This window comes from Macaca thibetana, chromosome 16 (genome assembly GCF_024542745.1).
Source record: "Macaca thibetana thibetana isolate TM-01 chromosome 16, ASM2454274v1, whole genome shotgun sequence".
Lineage (NCBI taxonomy): Eukaryota > Metazoa > Chordata > Mammalia > Primates > Cercopithecidae > Macaca > Macaca thibetana.
The window spans coordinates 55,377,585-55,398,160 of record NC_065593.1 but is presented as its reverse complement, the minus strand read 5'-3'; the positions used below and the strand labels follow the sequence as shown (position 1 = coordinate 55,398,160).

The 20,576-nt window shown below is 42.0% G+C and overlaps 1 protein-coding gene across 1 annotated transcript in view; it reads left to right on the top strand.

Moving 5' to 3' along the window:
* Positions 1–16,910, top strand: part of NSF (N-ethylmaleimide sensitive factor, vesicle fusing ATPase) — a 342,977-nt gene extending 326,067 nt beyond the window's left edge. The window contains exons 19-22 of the mRNA XM_050763710.1: positions 9,023–9,157; positions 10,734–10,847; positions 14,763–14,818; positions 15,243–16,910. Of these exons, the coding sequence (XP_050619667.1) occupies positions 9,023–9,157; positions 10,734–10,847; positions 14,763–14,818; positions 15,243–15,264 (327 nt within the window). The 3' untranslated portion in view covers positions 15,265–16,910. The remainder of the gene's footprint in view (positions 1–9,022; positions 9,158–10,733; positions 10,848–14,762; positions 14,819–15,242) is intronic.
* The last annotated feature ends 3,666 nt before the right edge of the window (positions 16,911–20,576 follow it).

The following is a 20,576-nucleotide window of genomic DNA, read 5'->3' as shown; positions in this document are numbered from 1 at the left end:
CTTAACTGCAAAAAAAAAAAAAAAAAGTTACAGACATTTGAACAAGAGAAATCAGAAATGCATGCAAAGAGGCCCCATTCCTCTCCCTTCACTGTCCCTGATTGCTTTTAATGGTAGTTGATCTTTTCCCTTGGTTTGGGGAAACCAAGAGTTGTAGGAGATGTTAATAGTACTTGGTTTTTGTTGTTGTTGTTGTTACTGTTTTGAGACGGAGTTTTGCTCTTGTTGCCCAGGCTGGAGTGCAGTGGTGCCATCTTGGCTCACTGCAACCTCTGCCTCCCAGGTTCAAGCGATTCTTCTGCCTCAGCCTCCTTAGTAGCTGGGATTACAGGCATGTGCCAACACGCCTGGCTAATTTTTGTATTTTTAGTAGAGACAGGGTTTCACCATGTTGGTCAGGCTGTTCTCGAACTCCTGACCTCGTGATCCACCCGCCTCAGCCTCCCAAAGTGTTGAGATTACAGGCATGAACCACTGCACTGGCCAGTAGTACTTGTTATCTCACTAGTTGAGGTTAATGGCGGCTAATGAATCTTATCTTTCCTCTGCTGGAGAAGTCTGTATTATCCAGTCAATAGCTAATCAATTGATTAAAAGAGATAAGCCAACCTTTGGCACGAAGCATACATGCCTTTCATTCTGGATTATTTTCTTTAAAATTTGTTGCTATCAACGCTTGGGGCTCAGAGGTATAGACTCTGAAATGATAGTTATTTTCCTTTTGTATACTTAATATAATATGCATTTCTCTAGGAGCAGAAAGTAATAATGAAGGAGTGATCTGCTACCCTTGAAACCTGTACTGGGATTATCATTCATTCAATGTGTGTTTAACTTCGCATTTTGTACAAAGCACTATGCTAGTGCTGGAAACATCAGTAAAGCCAAACCGACTTAAGCCCTGTCCTAATGAAGGAGAACTAGCAAGAAATACAGTAAATATAGTAAATGAATAAAGTATATAGGATGTAAAAGGTGATCCAAACTGGAGGAGGGAAAGGGCAGGATAAGGGTTGGGGAGTTGCAGTTTTAAATGGAGGTACATGGGGATTGAGTTGGCCTGTGGAAAAGCTGACATTCAAGCAGGTCCTTGACTTGGAGGGAAAGGCCTGTGTGGCTATGGAAGGGAAGCGCATTCCAGGCAGAGGAATCCTCTCTGTGTGCCAGGTACATCATGCTGAGTACTGCAGGGGCACAGATGGATGATACGTGGTTTCTACCACGGGGGGTTGACAGGCTAGAAACAAAATTCAGGCTTGAAGATAAATGCAGAGAAGCCTTATGGCAAGGTAGAATTTTTCTAAGGTCCTCTGTTGAATAATACAAGCTAAGAAAATATGAAAAATTATTCCCATTTCAAGAATGAAGCCTGGTTAAGTGATAGACCAAAGGACCTCTATCAGGAAAGCTTCTCACTCTTGGCTCTGAGCCGTCTTCCTCCTCAGAAGTTGCTGCCTCTCCCTGAGGCCACACGCTGCCGTGAGTCCTTCTGACTCTCCGTGAGTCACCCCACTGCCATGACTCCTTCGGAGGGGGTGTCTGACCTTTTGCTTCAGGCCTCTTCTGGGCCTCACAGTAACCCTTGTGAAGCTGAAGATGGGAGCTCTCATCTTCCCTAACCCAGAGCCAACCTTGGCCTCTCTGAGTCATTTGCTGCCAGTGCCCTGTGTTCGTTGTTGGGAAGAGAGGGATTTTCAGGCATCCCGCCCCTCACCCACCTGACCTAACCATGTGGATTCCTGACACCACAGGCAGAGGACTGTTCTTCAGGTTCCTCTGAAGACCACCTATTCAGATGCTTGCTTCTTTTCCTTCTGGCCTGTGATGGCAGAGACCCCGCCCCAGCAATTTCCACCTCACACTCCATTCTCATAAGTAGGTAGAATTTTCTCATCCCATATTTATGGTTGAGGAGGAGACAGATGCTGAGAAGTTAAATAATCTACCCCAAATCACACAGCTGTGAGTGATGGGGCCTGTACTTCTGTTGCACCAAGCTACTGTCCATCAGGGACTTGCCTCACCCTTGCTTTCTGCCAGCCCTGGGCTTGCCTTAGAAAGGACATCATATGCATAAGACACTGGTTAAAAGGTACAGCATGGTCCCTGGAGATGCTCACTCTTACAACTGGCCTGTCCTTGGAGCAGCAGCTCCTCACAGGCCCCTAGGAGGTGGACCTCCTGCCTGTGGCTGTCAGGACCCTCCTCTCCATCACAGGTCTTCCTCCTCAAGAACCTTTCTGGTTTCCTGTTGCTTTTTATATTAAATATTTCCCTTAGGTTAGCATCCTGAGTGTCCCTTTTACTGGTCGTCCACTCCCCGTGTCTGCAAACAACTTTGTTTTCAGCCTTGGTGCTCTGGCTCAGCTGCTTCTACCATGCACATAGGATTTAGGTGCATTCAGGACCTGTCCCTTCTTTTCAAGGGCCTTGCCAGTGCCTACTTGTTGTCATTATCTTTGCACAGATAACCTTCCTAGATAACCCCACCCCAGGAAACTGTCCCCATATTCCAGGTTCCCTCCGCCATGATTAGTTTGTATTTGTGAATATGTTACTTAGTTGTGTTCCCTGAATATTTATTTGGTTTTCCAAGCTAAATTGTAATTTATTTGAAGGCACAAACCAAGTCTCATAATTCTATTAAGTACCTAGAAGTAGTAGATTATTGTTAATGCTCCAATTGGCTAATGTCTATTTCATCTTTTACTTACCAGATTTACAAATGCTTAATATTCTGAAATATTTCACTCTCATTTACAAAAACATCAGATTCTAATAAGCAGAAGATAAAGTTCAATGCCCCCAGCACATAGCAGTTTTGAGTTGCACTTTTAAACTCACTTCTTAATCCATTTCAGGGTTTTCAATTGTTCACAGTTAATTCTTCTTACCAAGGGTGTATTACACTTGCTCAGCATTGAATGATATGGAAAGAACGGCCTTTCTTTCCTGCATAACTGACTTTACTTTTGTTCATAGGTTGAAATCAGCCCTTCCATTTCACTGCAGTATTATATTAGTGGCATTTTTATTTAGGAAAAAAAAGCTTTCTTCCACATGAACTTTTGTTACAAATCAGTTTATTGGGGCCAATCAATGGGCAAGACCTATGAAAGGGTGTGGATTATCTGGTTGGTCCTTTGTGTGGCAAAAGGCTTAGATGCTGCTTAGTACTCGCTCATTCTTCATCATGTAAAGAAGTGTTTTTTTGAAGGATCAACACCTGACTGAGCCCTGCCTTTTTCATGGAAATGTTTTCACCTGAGTTGCTGCTTATGGTACTAAGAATTAGTTAACTAATACTTATTTAACCTTGGAACAATGTTTATCATAATCCGATTGGCAGATAGTCATTTTACTTAGGCTCTTTCTTTGTAGCATCAGGACTAGCAAATCTCAGCAAAGAGTATGCTGGGAGCAATTTCTTTTTTCCCAAATAGGTTATCACTCTGCTTTTTTTGCTTTCCGTCAAGGGGCATGTTTGGGCACTGTGGACATTAAGGCTGGTGGCCACACATTAGCAAGGTGGAGGTCCCCTCTTGGGATGAGCACCACTTTTATTTTTAAAGCTGCATCCCCATTTCATGCTGCTGGCAGCGTTTCCCTTCAGACAAATCCCTTGCAATTTATCACATTAATACATTTGGAGCTGTTTTTCATGATAAAGCTTCCTTACGAGCATTACCACTAATTAATACACAAAATGGACCGGCACAACTTAATAATTTGGTAATTTTTTCAATGTTTTCTTAAAGATGACGCTTTCCAAGTCAAGACCCGAACTTGCCTGGGTCATGACCTCTTTGCAGTGTTTGGAGTCTTGTTAAACAAGAAGAAAAGCAAAACATAAATTAGCGTCTCCATTATAAGTTGCTGTACATTTCCCAATCTCTCAACACTTTGAAGAGCATAGTCACTGTTAATGTAAGAACATCTCATGAGGAAACTGGCAGTGATTTTAGAAGTCCAGCTTTCTGGAATGAGTAAGAAGCTTCTTCCTCAGTGCCACTCTTCTAGGGCCAGCATTGTCCTTTGTGAGAGAGGAGCAAGATGAGGAAGTTTGCATTATGGACTATGGGGCATTAAAAAGCTAAGGAAAAAGAGAAGTAACAGTTACCTTTAATCATACTGAGGTATCGGCATGTGTGGCCTTTGGCATCTCTTAGCCTTTAGGACTGTGTTCCCAAGTTTGCAATTGGAATTTAGTGTTAAAAAAAATACTTTAAGTATAAAAGCACCACTTTTTGTTATAGTAAAAATGTATGTCTTTACTCCATTGCAATTACTGCAACACCCCAGCTTTTGTTGTTATTTTGCCCTTGGACTTATTTATTTCTGTTCCTCTGGCTTAGAATGTCCTTCCCCTTCATCTTCCTAATCAACCTACTCATTCCTTAAGACTCAACTCATGTATCATCTCCTCCAGAAAAAGCTTTCTCTGCCACGTGTTTCTTCCCTCTACCTGACATCCTTGTGCATAATACTTCCACCTTGCCATATTGTATTATAATTATCTCTTTTGTATCTGTCTTTCTGTGGAAGGTCTGTTGCATATTCATCTAGGAACTTGGTAAATGTCTGATAATAAGCATTTGATTTTTGCCTAGTTGGTTCCTCAAATAATAATAATGATTACCCTTTAATCTGAATACTCACAGGTGTACTTCTATCTTATATTCTTTGCGCACTCATCTGTTAAGCTAATGGCTAATTGTACCAGAGGGTCTCAGCTTTGTTTCTTTGATCTGCATTGGCTTGTGGTGGTACATTGCCCATTCTTGGCACAGCAGGTGGATAAAAACAATGAGTAACATTGAGAAAGGCTGATGTGTCTTATTGACAGTAGTGGTATAATGTTTACCAAACCCAAATTGAAATTGTTTTGGTTTCTTAAAATCTTTTCCTGATAGCACATTTATTTTAATGTTCTGAATTTCTAAGATCTGTGTATAAGTTCAATGATTAGTCTTTACTGAAGACTTATCTATGGACTGAGTGTATATTATAAATCTAGTGACATAAGTTTAAAACTTATTCCTCTTCCATTTTCCAAGTAAACTTTTTTAGTAATGTGTTTTTCTTTGTAAAGAGAGGCAGTATATGATTTGGGTCTGGATCCGGTTTCCAGTCTTGGCTCCATCATGTATTGGTTATTTGACCTCGAACACAAATGACTTATATCTGTGAGACTCAATAGCTTCGTCAGTAAAATGGGGATAGTACTAGTACTGCATTTTCATGAGTATAATGAACATTAATTGAGAGACTGATCTGGAGAGGTGCCATACTGCAAAAGAGGATTAAACGGAGGTCTCCCTATTAAATGGTGAGATACCCAGAAGCATTACCCTGTTGACTCCAGTATGCTGGCAACGAGGCTTTATAGTCTTTGGGAAGGAGACTGGAAGATTCTTCTCTGGGAAGAATGTACGCATACTGACCTTTGAGGGACCCCCAGTAGTCAGCCAAGTCTTACCTAATCATCCTATAGTGAAGCTCCTGGACACAGAATTTCCAGTCATAGTTTAGCTCTTTTTTTTTTTTTTTTGAGACAGAGTCTCGCTCTGTCGCCCAAGCTGGAGTGCAGTGGCACGATCTCGGCTCACTGGGTTCATGCCATTCTCCTGCCTCAGCCTCTCGAGTAGCTGGGACTATAGGCGCCTGCCACCATGCCTGGCTAATTTTTTTTGTATTTTTAGTAGAGACGGGGTTTCACCCTGTTAGCCAGGACGGTCTCGATCTCCTGACCTTGTGATCTGCCCGCCTTGGCCTCCCAAAGTGCTGGGATTACAGGTGTGAGCCACCACGCCCAGCCCATAGTTTAGCTCTTAAATATGAATAGCTATCCAGCAATCACCACTTTGAGGAAAGCCTCCTGTAAACAAATTGGAAAAAGGGGCAAGTCATAGGAAACAGACAAAACAAAGAACAGAAGAAAACATCATTTTTGCATTCTATAATATTCACAGGTTTGTTTTTTGAGATGGAGTCTCACTTTGTCTGTCACCCAGGCAGGAGTGCAGTGGTGCCATCTCGGCTCACTCCAGCCTCAGCCTCCTGGGCTCAAGCAATCTTCTCACCTCAGGCTCCCAAGTAGCTGGGACTACAGGCATTTGCCACCACACCCAGCTAATTTTGGTATTTTTGTCAAGATGAGGTTTCACCATGTTACCCATACAGGTCTCAAACTCCTGGGCTCAAGCGATCTGTCCATCTGGGCCTCCCAAAGTGCTGGGATTACAGGTGTGAGCCACTGGCCTCAGAGATCTAAAACAAGATATTGTATTTTAATTGCACAGGATGCAATTTAAAAAGAAAACATTCAGAAAACAAGAATAGCTCTTAGAACTGAAAAATAAGTTAGTTTAAAGGTTGGAAGACAAAGTTGATACTAACCTGAAAAGTATTAGAAAGAGAAAGAAATAAAAACTAAGAGTAAAAAAATAAGAAAATTAGAAGATTAGTCCTAGAGGATCAATATCCAACTAAGAGGTTCCCAGTGGGTGATACAGAGAAAATGAATGGGAGGAAGTCTCCAGGAAACATAGTTCCTAGAATTGAATGATTGGAATTTCCAGTTTAGAAAGAAGGTATCTAGTGCCAGCAAAATGAGTATAGAAAGAACCATCTTAGGATATGTAGTTTTCAAATTGCAGAACATAGGGATGAAGAAAAGATTCTGAAAGTTTTGTATTAAAAAGGTTAGAAACAAAAGATCAAAGATCAGATAGCATTTGTCTTTTAGCCTTCAGTGCCTTCAAAATTGCAAGAAAAAATTATTTCTAACCTTTTTATTTATTTATTTTTTGAGACAGTTTCGTTCTTGTTGCCCAGGCTGGAGTGCAATGGTGTGATCTCAGCTCACTGCAACCTCTGATTCTTGAGTTCAAGCATTCTCCTACCTCAGCCTCCCAAGTAGCTGGGATTACAGGACATGCCACCATGCCCAGCTAATTTTGTATTTTTAGTAGAGATGGGATTTCACCATGTTGGTCAGGCCAGTCTCAAACTCCTGACCTCAGGTGATCACCTGCCACGGCCTCCCACAGCATTGGAATCACAGGCATGAGCCAGCGCACCCAGCCTCTAACCTTATTTTTTACAACTAGACAAACTATTAAGACAAAGGATACAATATTAAGGCTAGAATAAAGGTATTTCCAGACATGCAAGGTCTTTAAAATTTTACCGGCTGGGCGCAGTGACTCAAGCCTGTAATCCCAGCACTTTGGGAGGCCGAGATGGGTGGATCACGAGGTCAGGAGATCGAGACCATCCTGGCTAACACGGTGAAACCCCGTTTCTACTAAAAAATCCAAAAAGTAGCAGGGCGAGGTGGCGGGCGCCTGTAGTCCCAGCTACTTGGGAGGCTGAGGCAGGAGAATGGTGTAAACCCGGGAGGCGGAGCTTGCAGTGAGCTGAGATCCGGCCACTGCACTCCAGCCTGGGCGACAGAGCAAGACTCCATCTCAAAAAAAAAATTTTACCTCCCTCTCACTCTTTCTCAGGAAGCTTTTGGGTATATGCAGCACAGACAAGGGGATAGATGAGGAAAAGGAAGGCTAGGATACAGGGAATCTAACAGAGGAGAGAGGAACGCTCCAGAACTTCAGCTGTGCCCCAGGCCTAGAGAGTCACCACTTCAGATTGAACTGTGAACACAGAGGACTCCTGGAGGGGAATTTCTTCAAGAACGCAACTTTAAACTATGTAATATGTTTGAATATACTGAAAGGAGACTTGTGATTGTGTTTAGAGACAAACTTGTGGTAAGTACCTGGTAAACTAAGCGAAGGGGAAAAAGGCAATTAACTCCAGTAAAACAAAATGTTGTCCAAGAAAGGAAATTTAATAGTACTCTGTGTGGCCTAACTGTAAACCACATTTGTATAAACTTAATAAATACTGAATATAGATTTAACTAAGGACTGTGAAATAACTATATTGGAAGGACATAAAAAGGGGCATGTGGTGGGGGAAGGGGGGTAGTACAAAATTAATAACAAATCCTCATCTTCTATGGTAGGAATTTAAAGCGGAAAACAGGCCGGGTGCGGTGGCTCACGCCTGTAATCCCAGCACTTTGGGAGGCTGAGGTGGGCAGATCATGAGGTCAGGAGATGGAGACCATCCTGGCTGACATGGTGAAACCCTGTCTCTACAAAAAAAAATACAAAAAATTAGCTGGGCATGGTGGCGGGCGCCTGTGGTCCCAGCTACTTGGGAGGCTGAGGTGGGAGAATGGCGTGAACCCAGGAGGCGGAGCTTGCAGTGAGCCAAGATCGCACCACTGCACTCCAGCCTGGGCAGCACAGCAAGACTCCGTCTCAAAAAAACATAAAGCTGAAAACAGAAATCTAAAACTAGTAATGTAACCTTATTATTTAAAGATAAGGAAGTAAATATAAGAAGAAAAGCTAAGAGAATTGAAAATGGTTGCCTTTGAAGAAAGGGAACTGAGAATGGTAGCATAAGCCTGGCATAGTTTTTAAACTTTTTTTTTTTTTAAATATTTCAGCGTTAAAAGTAAAAATGAAAAATATTAAATGTGACAATTATGGAAAGCACTTTAGCCCATGCCTTTTACTGTTCAGTGTTGCATAAATGTAAACTATTATTACCCTGCTCTGTACTAAAGCCTTGTAAAGCCAGCGCCACATACTATCTATTCATTTCATCTTTTTTCCCCAATTCCCACCATACATGTGCCATGTTGGCTCTAAGGAAGGAACTACATACATACATACATGTCAGTATCTTTCCATTTGGTTTGTGTATCTTCCTGATTTACTAATCCATTGTTTTATTGATGTGAATGAGAAGGAGCTGTTCACATGTTGCCACTTTCTGAATCATGTTGGTACCTTTCTTCAGGATTTTCAGGAAAATCCTGAATTGTTTTCTTCTCTTTTGCCAATCATTTGCATTTGCAAGATTAAATAAATGGCTTTTGCAAATTGTGTTCAAGCTTACTGTAGTTTCCTAATTAGTCTTATGTACATTTTCTCCCTATGATCAGGGCCGCAAGCTTCTTATCATTGGGACCACTAGCCGCAAAGATGTCCTTCAGGAGATGGAAATGCTTAATGCTTTCAGCACCACCATCCACGTGCCCAACATTGCCACAGGAGAGCAGCTGTTGGAAGCTTTGGAGGTGAAAATGAGTCAATGGATTGCACACTGTTTATAAGAAAGGAATTGAGGCTGAAATAAGTGGTACCACATTATACCTGGTGTTTGGTTTTTATGCTAATCCAGGACATGGGGCCCGAGGATATTACAGGTTGTGTATCCCTTATCCAAAATGCCTGGGACTAGGCCAGGCACGGTGGCTCACGCCTGTAATCCCAGCACTTTGGGAGGCCAGGGCAGGTGGATCATTTGAGGTCAGAAGTTCGAGACCAGCCTGGCCAACGTGGTGAAACTCTGTCTCTACTAAAAATACAAAAATAAGCCAGGCATGGTGGCAGGCACCTGTAGTCCCAGCTACTCAGGAGGCTGAAGTAGGAGAATTGCTTCAACCTGGGAGGTGGAGGTTGCAGCGAGCCAAGATTGTGCTACTGCACTCCAGTCTGGGCGAGAGAGCAAGACTCTGTCTAACAACAAAAAATGCCTAGGACCAGAAGTGTTTCAGATTTCAGATTTTTTCAGATTTTGGAATACTGCATTATATTTAGGTTGAGCATCTCTAATCTGGAAATCTGAATTGCTTTAGTGAGCATTTCCTTTGAATGTCATGTTGGCACTCAAAAAGTTTCCGATTTTGGAGCATTTTAGATTTCAGATTTTTGGATTAGGGATACTCAACCTGTACCTCCAGTTGTTTTCAGGAATTAGAGGAGAAAGATGAGTATACATGACAGTGAATTAATTTCCCATTCCTCAATGTAGGCAGCTACAAACTGCCAGGAATTAATTGCTCTGTATCCAGCATGAGTGATGTATATAGATTACTTGGACCAGAAACTTGAATGGGTGGCAGTGTGGGGGTAAGGTAATCACTGTATAGAAAAATTAACCATTCATAATGGCTTTTAGCACATTTCCTTGCATTTAATAAATTGGAACGATGATTAAAGCCTTAGAAGTGTCAAAAACTACAGAAGTAAAAGGAACTTTATTAACAAGTTTAGAAATAGAAATGTTTTCTTAATTTTTTGAAAATGACAAAGTCATTTTTAAAGAACGTTCTTCATTTAACTTTTAATATCAATATTCACAAGTGACTTGGTGAGCTCTATTGGAAAATGTTACCTACTGTTCAGCAGTGGTAGAGTCAGTAAAGCTTCTTAAAGTCCTCAAGGCCCCCAACAAAATAGAAACGTATCTATATGATAAATGTTTCAGTTTACCCATGTAGGCAGGTTTTGTGCAGGAACTGGGTAAGAGAATTAAAGGTAGTTTGCTTTGACACATACAGATTGTTCCTAGAAAAGAATGTTAAAATTTTTAATTTATATTTATTATGGATTGGAGCTATTTTTTTTCCCAGCAAATACAAGTTACATGGAGGTCCATAAGAAAATGGGGTTTAGGATACCAGTTTTCACTTTCATGATTGCACCTAATGGGTTTAGGAAGATCAGACTGGATTTTAAAGTAGAAGACAATTCTATCAACCTGAACAGTTAGGTAGTTCTTATCACTCTTCTTTTAAAGGTAAATAGAATTAACCAATGTTGATGTGTTCACTGTAAAAGTGCTTTGATTATTGTTTATTGTTTTTGTAGCTTTTGGGCAACTTCAAGGATAAGGAACGCACCACAATTTCTCAGCAAGTCAAAGGGAAGAAGGTCTGGATAGGAATCAAGAAGTTACTCATGTTGATCGAGATGTCCCTACAGGTAAGGGACTTCCTTCTCCATATGACTCAGACAGAACAAAGCTTCAGGACACACCAAGAGGGTTCAGTATTTCCTTTGCCAAGGGTTTTAATTAAAGTTTTGATTTTCTTATATTATTTCCAAACTTAATTTGGTAGCCTGCTTCTGAGATTGACCACTTACCAATACTTTTCAACTTCTTAAAATTCAAAAATGGAAGAAAAGATTATAAAGTTAGTTTTAATTTAGGGAGCCACTAGATCTTAGAACTAGAAAAGACTTCAAAGAGCAATTGTTCTGCTGCCCCCTCATTTTGGAGATGAGGATACTGTGTGTGCCACAGGCTGTCAGTGAATTATCCAAGATCACTTCGCCAGGTTATTGATGGAGAAGGGATGGTGTTGCACCTCAAGTCAGTAGGCGACCGCACATATACCAAATGGTGTCTGGGAGACTGTTTTAAGGGACAAGTTAATTAAGTGGTGCAGTCTAGACCTGGGATCTGTATATTTGTCCCTGGCTGGGCTCCTAGAAATTTCATGCAAACTACTGTAGAGTTGAAGCATCCAGAATCATGAAGAAAACTAAGCCCCAGGCTGCTGCCTGCGCAAAGACAGATGAAACTTCTTTGGGACTTTCTCATATCTCCTGGCGACTTACCTTTCCTCTTTTTAGAACTCCACCCTTCCATATTCCCATCCTGTGTCTTCTTGTCCTTATCTGACATACTAGTTAGCTGATAAATATCTCCCTATCAAGCCCTATGAATTCAGAGACCTTGGCTCTTACTGTTGAGTCCAAAGTCCCTGGAACAGAGCTAACACATATGAGGGTGCTTAGTAAACTTTTATTACTATTATTATTATTATTATTATTATTCTAAGACAGTGTCTCGCTCTGTCTCCCAGGCTGGAATGCAGTGCCATGATCACGGCTTACTGCAGTTTTGACCTCCCAGGCTCAAGCGATCCTCCTATCTCAGCCTCCCAAGCTGGGACTACCAGCCTGTGCTACCGTACTCAACTAATTTTTGTATTTTTTGTAGAGACGTGGTTCACTATGTTGCCCATGCTGGTCTTGAACTCCTGAGCTCAAGTGATCTATCTGCCTCAGCCTCCCAGAGTGCTGGGATTACAGGCATGCACCACCATGCCTGGCCCTCAGTAACTTCTTTTTTTTTTTTTCTTTTGAGACAGTCTCATTCTGTTGCCCAGGCTTGAGTGCAGTGGCATGATCTCGGCTCACTGCAACTTCCACCTCCCAGGTTCAAGGGATTCTCCTGCCTCAGCCTCCTGAGTAGCAGGGATTACAGGCGCCCATCCATCACGCCCGGCTAATTTTTTGTATTTTTAGTAGAGATGGGGTTTCACCATGTTGGCCAAGCTGGTCTTGATCTCCTGACCTCAGGTGATCTGCCCACCTCGGCTTCCCAAAGTGCTGGGATCACAGGCGTGAGCCACTGCACCCGGCCAGTAAACTTTTGTTGGATGAATAACTATAAATTCATTCTGGTCCTAGGTGGACAGAGTGATTGTATTCTAGGCATCATGTGTTACTTACTGATGGTCCTGCCATTCTGCTAGTATGGGCAGTGAGTGGCAGAGGTGAAGTTTCTGTTTCAGTTACATCTGAAATAGGCTCTTGGACCAATAACACATTGGAAACATGAAGTGAATGCTTTTTAATCTTTTCTGGTAAATTTATCTGAAAATAAAATTTTTGTGGCTTTCAGAAATCTAATTTAATCTACTAAGCTTTCAGATGGACTATTTTTAAGTCAATTAATTTATTTTCCACTATGATCCATAAATTAAAGTTACAGACTAACTACTTTGTTTAGACTTATTCTTGGTAAAGGTGCAAATACAGGTGTATTGGCTCTTTCCTTGAAAAAAAGATAAATCTGTCAGATTGTCAGCTCTTTTTTTTTTTTTTAAGTTTCAGTTTAATTTTTTTTTTCAATAATTGCATAGAAGAAACTATGTGGATTTTTTTCCCCAACCCTCATCCCTTTCCCTTCCTTTGATGCCTGCAGGTCAGTGATCGAGTTAATGCTTCTTATGCATGTGGGGTAGAGAGTGAGAGTGGGGCACTCAGGCCTAATCTGCAGCGACTGACATTTCATAGGCCTCTGAGTTTGAACCCCTTCATGTCAAATGGATTTCGTGCAGCTGAGTGAATTCTCTTTAGATCTGCCTTAGAGAGGCTGAGCCTAAGTGAAGAGGCATGTAGTTTTGCAGAATATAAGTCATGTTACCTCTCTGTTCACTACACACGATTCTGTTAAAACTTGCACAGAGCTGAGGATCTGCTCTGACTGGATGTCACCTGAGGGAATAAAGTCATTTATCTAGATTACTTTTTTCCTCCCTTTCTCCTGACTTTTAATTCCATAGCTACAGGCAAGTCAGTAAGTTGTTGCTCACATATATTAAATATATTTAATGGGCAAAGAACTGCAAGTACCAACTACAACTATGCTTCAGCCAGTTCCTTTTTTTTTTTTTTTTTTAAGAACTTGACAATTGATTCATATGTAATTCTATTCCCAAAGAGGAAAAATGTTTCTTTTGTTAGCTGTTCACACTTTTTCTTAGTCCTTTGTAGTCTGACCTCTTACCTTTGATACATTTGAAACTTCTGTTCAGTGTTTTTCTGAGATAGAAGAAATCTTAAAAAAAGGAAGAAACTCCGTGGTTGGAGGGGGGTCCGATTGCACATCTACCCACAGCTGCACTGAGCATTTGAAAGTTACTCCTGGAGGGCAGGGAGTTCCCTCTTGGGAAACAGACTCCTGCTCTGAAACATATTTTAAAAGTTAGGTGTGTTTCTTACAATAAAAATTCATCTTCAGGAATTAAAGATGTTTTTAATGATTGTTTTCTAGATAACTTCGTATCTCCTGTGGGCCTACGAGAATAAAGTATATTTAGCAAGTTAGTATAAATATGAATAGAAAATGAAAACCAGTCTAGATAGTTAGTAATAACCACCTGAACCAAGCACCTGAAACAAAAGTTGCACCATTTTTTCTTAGACTCATGACAGGAGACCCAGATTCATCTAGAGATTATTTCAGGAATCAGCAGTACTCTTCATTTTTTTAGTTTTAGCACAACTTTGTTACTACAAAGAAGAAACTATATGACGGATGCTGAAGCTAAGAAAAGCTATATTGTTGGCCGGGCGCGGTGGCTCAAGCCTGTAATCCCAGCACTTTGGGAGGCCGAGGCGGGTGGATCACGAGGTCAGGAGATCGAGACTATCCTGGCTAACATGGTGAAACCCCGTCTCTACTAAAAATACAAAAAACTAGCCGGGCGTGGTGGCGGGCGCCTGTAGTCTCAGCTACTTGGGAGGCTGAGGCGGGAGAATGGCGTGAACCCGGGAGGCGGAGCTTGCAGTGAGCCGAGATCACACCACTGCACTCCAGCCTGGGCGACACAGCGAGACTCCGTCTCAAAAAAAAAAAAAAAAAAAAAGAAAAGCTATATTGTTGATTATGTAGAATTAAGCTATTTTTTAGTTGTTGAATTAACCTCAACTTGGTATCTTCTACTTTGCTGCGACTTTAGTAGACTTTTATACCTTCAACAGATGAATTGGGTGTCATTCGAACCCTGATGAATGGCCCTGTCCAGTCTCACAGCGATGCTTCACAGGTACCAGCACAGGGCACGCCTGGCCCAAGTGCCTATGATGGCCAGTGGGCTTGGGTCTTTTGGAACCCAGTGTACATGGTTCTGGAAAACCCCATTCACTTCCTCCAAATGATGTGATCTGCTTTGTGTGAGAATGCTGGTCAAGGAGCAGGTAATTCAGTGACCTAGCGGAGCATTGATGAAGTGTGAAACCGAACATTGCCTTGGCATGAAGCAAGTGCAGAGTTGTTATAAGGTACCATTAACCCATCTTCATTTCTTCTGATGTATTTAGATGGATCCTGAATACCGTGTGAGAAAATTCTTAGCCCTCTTAAGAGAAGAAGGAGCGTAAGTACACACAACATTTAATGACCATCAACCAAACTTACCACCCTGTTAAATCCCTGTGCCTATTCTAAGAGTTGCTTTCCTAGATAAGTTTGTTTCCATTTATTTGAATTCTTCGCTGTGTTGTAGGTCCGAGAGACCAAGCAAGGAAGTTGGTTGTACTGTTGGTTTGCTCTCCCTGTCCTGCTTCGCAAAACTTCCTTGTCACAATGCAGGAAAAACTTAATGGTACATATTTATCGGAACCTGCTTTTACATGCATGGAGATGTGACCATTTTCTTTTGTGAAGTGCTCATCTAATAGCAAATGCATAGTGGGAAATGTAGGATAACCATTAAGAAGCTTTTAGTGACTTTTTTTTTTTTTTAATAGTTTTTTACAGACCCTCATCTGGTTTTTTGTGTTTTGGTATTTCTTTTGCAGTAGCCCCCTTGATTTTGATTGAAAATGAACTATTTGAAACCCACAGTGACCAAGGGAAGTGACCAAGGTGAAGACGGCCTGGGATCTTCACTGTCTTACTCAAGATACCGGACTAAGTGGAACGTTCTCTACCTTCAACACGTGCTCACTCTGCATGATTAGTGCAATAAAACCCCCTTCCTTATGCGTACTGAGATAGCTTAGTGTCTTGTGGAAGGTGTAAATTTGGTTTAGAATGCTGCGCTTACCTTCCCATGCAGGCTAAAGTGATTCCTTCTTGCTCAGTCCCTCTGTGTGGGAACCATCCAGTACTTGTGGACACTACACGTTTCAGGCTCTCTACTAGCACATCACCCCTGAAAACTCTCAGTCAGTGTAATGAATGTTGCATGACAACAATTAGCCAATTAGAAGGCAGACTTTCTACATCCAAACCTGGCTTAGTAAATCGAGGCGTGGGCCAGAGATCCTCTGACAGCTGTCCTGAGCTAACACTAAAGGTCACTGGGTATTTGGTTAAAGGTCTCCCACAAGACTGGTTATTCTCTTTGCCTGAAGAAACAAGGCATTGAATGTCTAAAATGCTGTTCTCAATCATTGTCAGAGATGTTTTCAAGTTGCAGTCAGAAGATCTTTCTTAATAGAAAGTCAGATGACTACCGTGTTGGTTGTGACTTCCCCTTAGTATAACTAATTTGCTCTGTGGTAAGAGATACGCTAATTATTACCACTTAGTAGATGTTGTTAAAAACATGTGAAAGATAGGTATGGAAAAAGCATACACCCCCCAAACAGAAAGGAGTTATTAAAGTAATTTACAAACCTCTCGGCACTAATTAGTGTCCAACTCCAAGTGGGTCAATTCCTTAGTATAATATTAAGGCTTATTAGTATCACTGCTTTTTCCTTAGCTTAATGACTTACTTAGAATTTATCCTTTATTTTAATTCATCTGTACTATCTAGTGTCTAAATAAAACACTATTCTCCAGAAAAATCGTTTTCTAGCCCTCTCCCTCAGTGCTTTATTGTCCATTCCAATACATTGAACACATTTCCTTTACCCTCCACACACTTCTTCCAAAAGGAAGCACCCATTGAGTCCTTTTGAGGGCAATCTGTCTTATAGCTGACTGACTTAGCAGGAATTTAATTAGGTCATATTTGGTGATGAGACTTATGGAGCGTGCCTCTCTCTCCCCATTGCTGCTTAAAATGTAAGGACAAGCAATTAGAAGCCATCCTAAGGTGCTTACACCACACGCCACCCATGAGGCTTGTGGCCACAGTGGCACTTGGGTGTGGCTCTTCTGTCATTTGTCCCCATGTGAGAAAGCAAATCATCTCCAAATCTTGCTATTTGTATACTTTTCTTGGAGACTTGTATGTTATATCTTCTTTGTTTTGGGTTTTCTTCCCTAGCTTATTTTGTGGCTTTTAAAGAAGTAGATTGTATTGTGAGCTCCTGTGATTCCTGGTGGCCAGTATCCTGGATTCCTCTAAGAGCTTGCCTCTTGCCTCCTCATGAAAGCAGCACACATTGTGTTAACTTATGTCTCTTGTTAAATGAGCTTAATGTCTTTGTGTTTTGTCCAAAACTATATTGAAAAATATAAATATTGTTTAATGCAAATGAAGGAATGCAATAAAGAGTAAATATACTTGAAAATGTTCTGTAGACCAGTGTTTTCATATAGAACCACATGGACAGCTGACAGGAATGGAGGAAGAAGGAGGGGGCTCAGGAAAGAAACCTCTCCTTGTTTTGTTACAAGTAGCATAATGTGAGGGATGATTTTTATGTTAAAAATCTCTTAATTATTTAGAAAGTATAGTTATTTAAAAACAGATCATTACAGTATCAGAAAAAGTTAATATATGACAATCTTTATACTTATTTTAACTTACTAAAAAAAAATGCGAGAGGCTGAGGCAGGAGAATGGCGTTAACCCGGGAGGCCGAGCTTGCAGTGAGCCAAGGTGGCGCCACTGCACTCCAGGCTGGGTGACAGAGCGAGACTCCGTCTCAAAAAAAAAAAAAAATGCCTGGCACGGTGGCTCATACCTGTAATCCAAGAACTTTGGGAGGCTGAGGCGGGCGGATCACTTGAGGTCGGGAGTTCAAGACCAGCCTGGCCAACATGGTGAAACCCCATCTCTACTAAAAATGCAAAAAATAGTCGGGTGTGGTGGCACATGCCTGTAATCCCAGCTACTCAGGAGGCTGAGGCAGGAGAATCACTTGAACCTGGAGGCAGAACCAGAGTAGCTGGGATTACAGGCATGTGCCACCACACTCGGCTGTTTTTTGCATTTTTAGTAGAGACGGGTTTTCACCATGTTGGCCAGACTGGTCTTGAACTCCCGACCTCAAGTGATCCGCCCGCCTCAGCCTCCCAAAGTTCTTGGATTACAGGTATGAGCCACCGTGCCAGGCATTTTTTTTTTTTTTTTTAGTAAGATAAGTATAAAGCATAAAGATGGTTATATATTAACTTTTTCTGATACTGTAGGTTGCAGTGAGCCGAGATCACGCCACTTGCACTCAGCCTGGGCAACAGAGCAATACTTTGTCTCAGAAAAAAGAAAAAACTCAGGTACCTAAGCCACAAACAAGGTTAGTAATAAGAGTTGTCGCTCAATTAGAACTACTCCTTTCTGTGAAATGTACAAACCAAGGAACTTAAAGGCTCTCAGTAAGATTGCTTCACATGGTTCATTTTTGTATCCTCCATAGTTTTTTACATTTTTCTGAGCTATCAGATCTCTTAGCCTCCTAAACCTTGATCCTTAGCATTGGCTCAGGTTAGGACAGGAGGCAGCTCAGAAAATCCACAAGGCCCTGTGGGGAAGAGGCCAGCTTCAAGAACTTCCACAACGGGAGTTCCTGGGAGGAGGACCCTGAGGCCGACCTGGTCCCTGCATAGCCTTGAGAAGGCGGGTTCTTGAAGCTGCCCAAATATTCTTCAAAGCCAATGCTGTACAGCAGAGCATATGAAATTACAGAATGGCCTGTGAAGAAGCAAAGGAGACTCCAGCTAGCTGCTGCCTTAGGTTTCTTCATCTATGGGCGAATTGTTAACTGGCTATTTTTTTATCAGAAGATGTTTTTGAGATCAAAACCTCAAAAGAGGAGGTTATTTTATCCTTTCTAAATTTGTACATCTTCACTGGGACATTTTTTTTTTCATGTCACACAGAAAAATTGCATAATTGTGGTTAAAGTAGGAAATGTGTTTTTACTTTAAGGCTGTCTTTTTATATCCTAAAAATTGCAGCCTCCCCTTTAAAAGTTTCAGCAACAAGTCATAAAATCATGGAGTAGAGTGAAGTGTGTACAATAATCAAATCCTGATCAACAGACTTGTTGAAACAGTGAGTCAGCTGTAAACAACCACCCCAGCCCAAACACAGAAGGTGAAAGCAGGATTTCATTTTCCTTGCCTGACAACTTGGTCCATAGCCTCTTTAAAGAAGTGACTGGGGGCAGCCGGGTGCGGTGTCTCACACCTGTAATCCCAGCGCTTTGGGAGGCCGAGGCAGGCAGATGACCTGAGGTCAGGAGTTCAATGCCAGCCTGACCAACATGGTGAAACTCCATCTCTATTAAAAATACACAATTAGCCAGGCGTGGTGGCTCATGCCTGTAATCTCAGCTACTTGGGAGGCTGAGGCAGGAGAATTGCTTGAACCTGGGAGGTAGAGGTTGCAGTGAGCCAAGCTCACACCACTGCACTCCAGCCTGGGCAACAAGAGCAAAACTGTCTAAGTGACTGGGGAAGGGTGTGTATGAGAGTTCAAGAAAGCATGTAAATTGCAGAATTTATTACAAAACGATCTAGAGTTTCTCATCAGCTGGCAAGCCGTACTGAGACTGGGTCCTGGAGATGAGCCCACAAGGGTGTGTGCTGGACGGGCACCATGGCATTAAGATGCAGCAGATAGCGCCTGTGATGGGCAAGCATCCCAAGTGGGTGAAGACAAAATATCCAAGGAAGGATCATGTTTGAAATTTTCCCAGCATATACTCCACACAACTTCTGTCTTACTATTTTGGGAGTAATAGTGGCAGTGTAGCAGCAATGCTTAGCTGCACTGACTTCACTTGAGTGTGCAGACCAGCCACACACACGAGAACATGTCCCTACGTCCAGAGCCACCACAGGAGACAGCATTAGATAACACCGAGAATCATCTCGCCATCATGTTTCCTTGCTTCTCTGCTTTTTCCCTACCTTCTTTCCTTCGACCTTTCTTTGTACTTCATTCCCTCATCCTTGAACTGTCTCACATGCTTTCCTTCTCTTCTTTCTTCATAAAGTAATATTGCTTTGAAAGATATCTTCTCATTATGTTGTCTCTCTCAGATTTTTAAACAACGTCCTCTTGTGTTTAGATGTTTATAAGTATTTATACGTAGGGGAAAACTACAGGTTCAAGCACAGCTATAAACTGTATTCTCCTTAACCATCAAATAAGATTGGGCGGGGCGTGGTGGCTCACCCAGTAATCCCAACACTTTGGGAGGCTGAGGTGGGAGGACCCCCTGAACCCAGGAGTTTGAGACCAGTGGGCAACACAGCAAGACCCCATCTCTACAAAAGATTTGAATTACCGTGGTGGAGTGCGCCTGAGTCCTAGTTACTTGGGAGGCCGAGGAGGATCATTTGAGCCCAGGGGTCAAGGCTGTTAAGCCATGATCATGCCACTGTACTCCTGAGTGACATAGACACTTGTCTCTTAAAAATGAAAAACTATGGCCGGGCGCGGTGGCTCAAGCCTGTAATCCCAGCACTTTGGGAGGCCGAGACAGGCGGATCATGAGGTCAGGAGATCGAGACCATCCTGGCTAACACGGTGAAACCCCGTCTCTACTAAAAAATACAAAAAAACTAGCCAGGCGAGGTGGCGGGCACCTGTAGTCCCAGCTACTCGGGAGGCTGAGGCAGGACAATGGCGTAAACCCGGGAGGCGGAGCTTGCAGTGAGCTGAGATCGCGCCACTGAACTCCAGCCTGGGCGGCAGAGTGAGACTCCGTCTCAAAAATAAAAAAAAAAATTAAAAAAAATAAAAATAAAATAAAAACTATGATTAATTATAGGATTACAAATGGTCTTCATTAGTATGAATACGGGCCATTTAAATATTTGGCAATCTTCATTGATTGAAAAAGGACTGGCCAGACGGGGTGGCTCATGCCTGTAATCCCAACAGTTTGAGAGGCCGAGGTGGGAGGATCACTTGAGGCTAGGAGTTCAAGACCAGCCTGAGCAACATAGCAAGACCTCGTCTCTAAAAAAAAAATTTAAAAATTAGCTGGGCATGGTGACACATG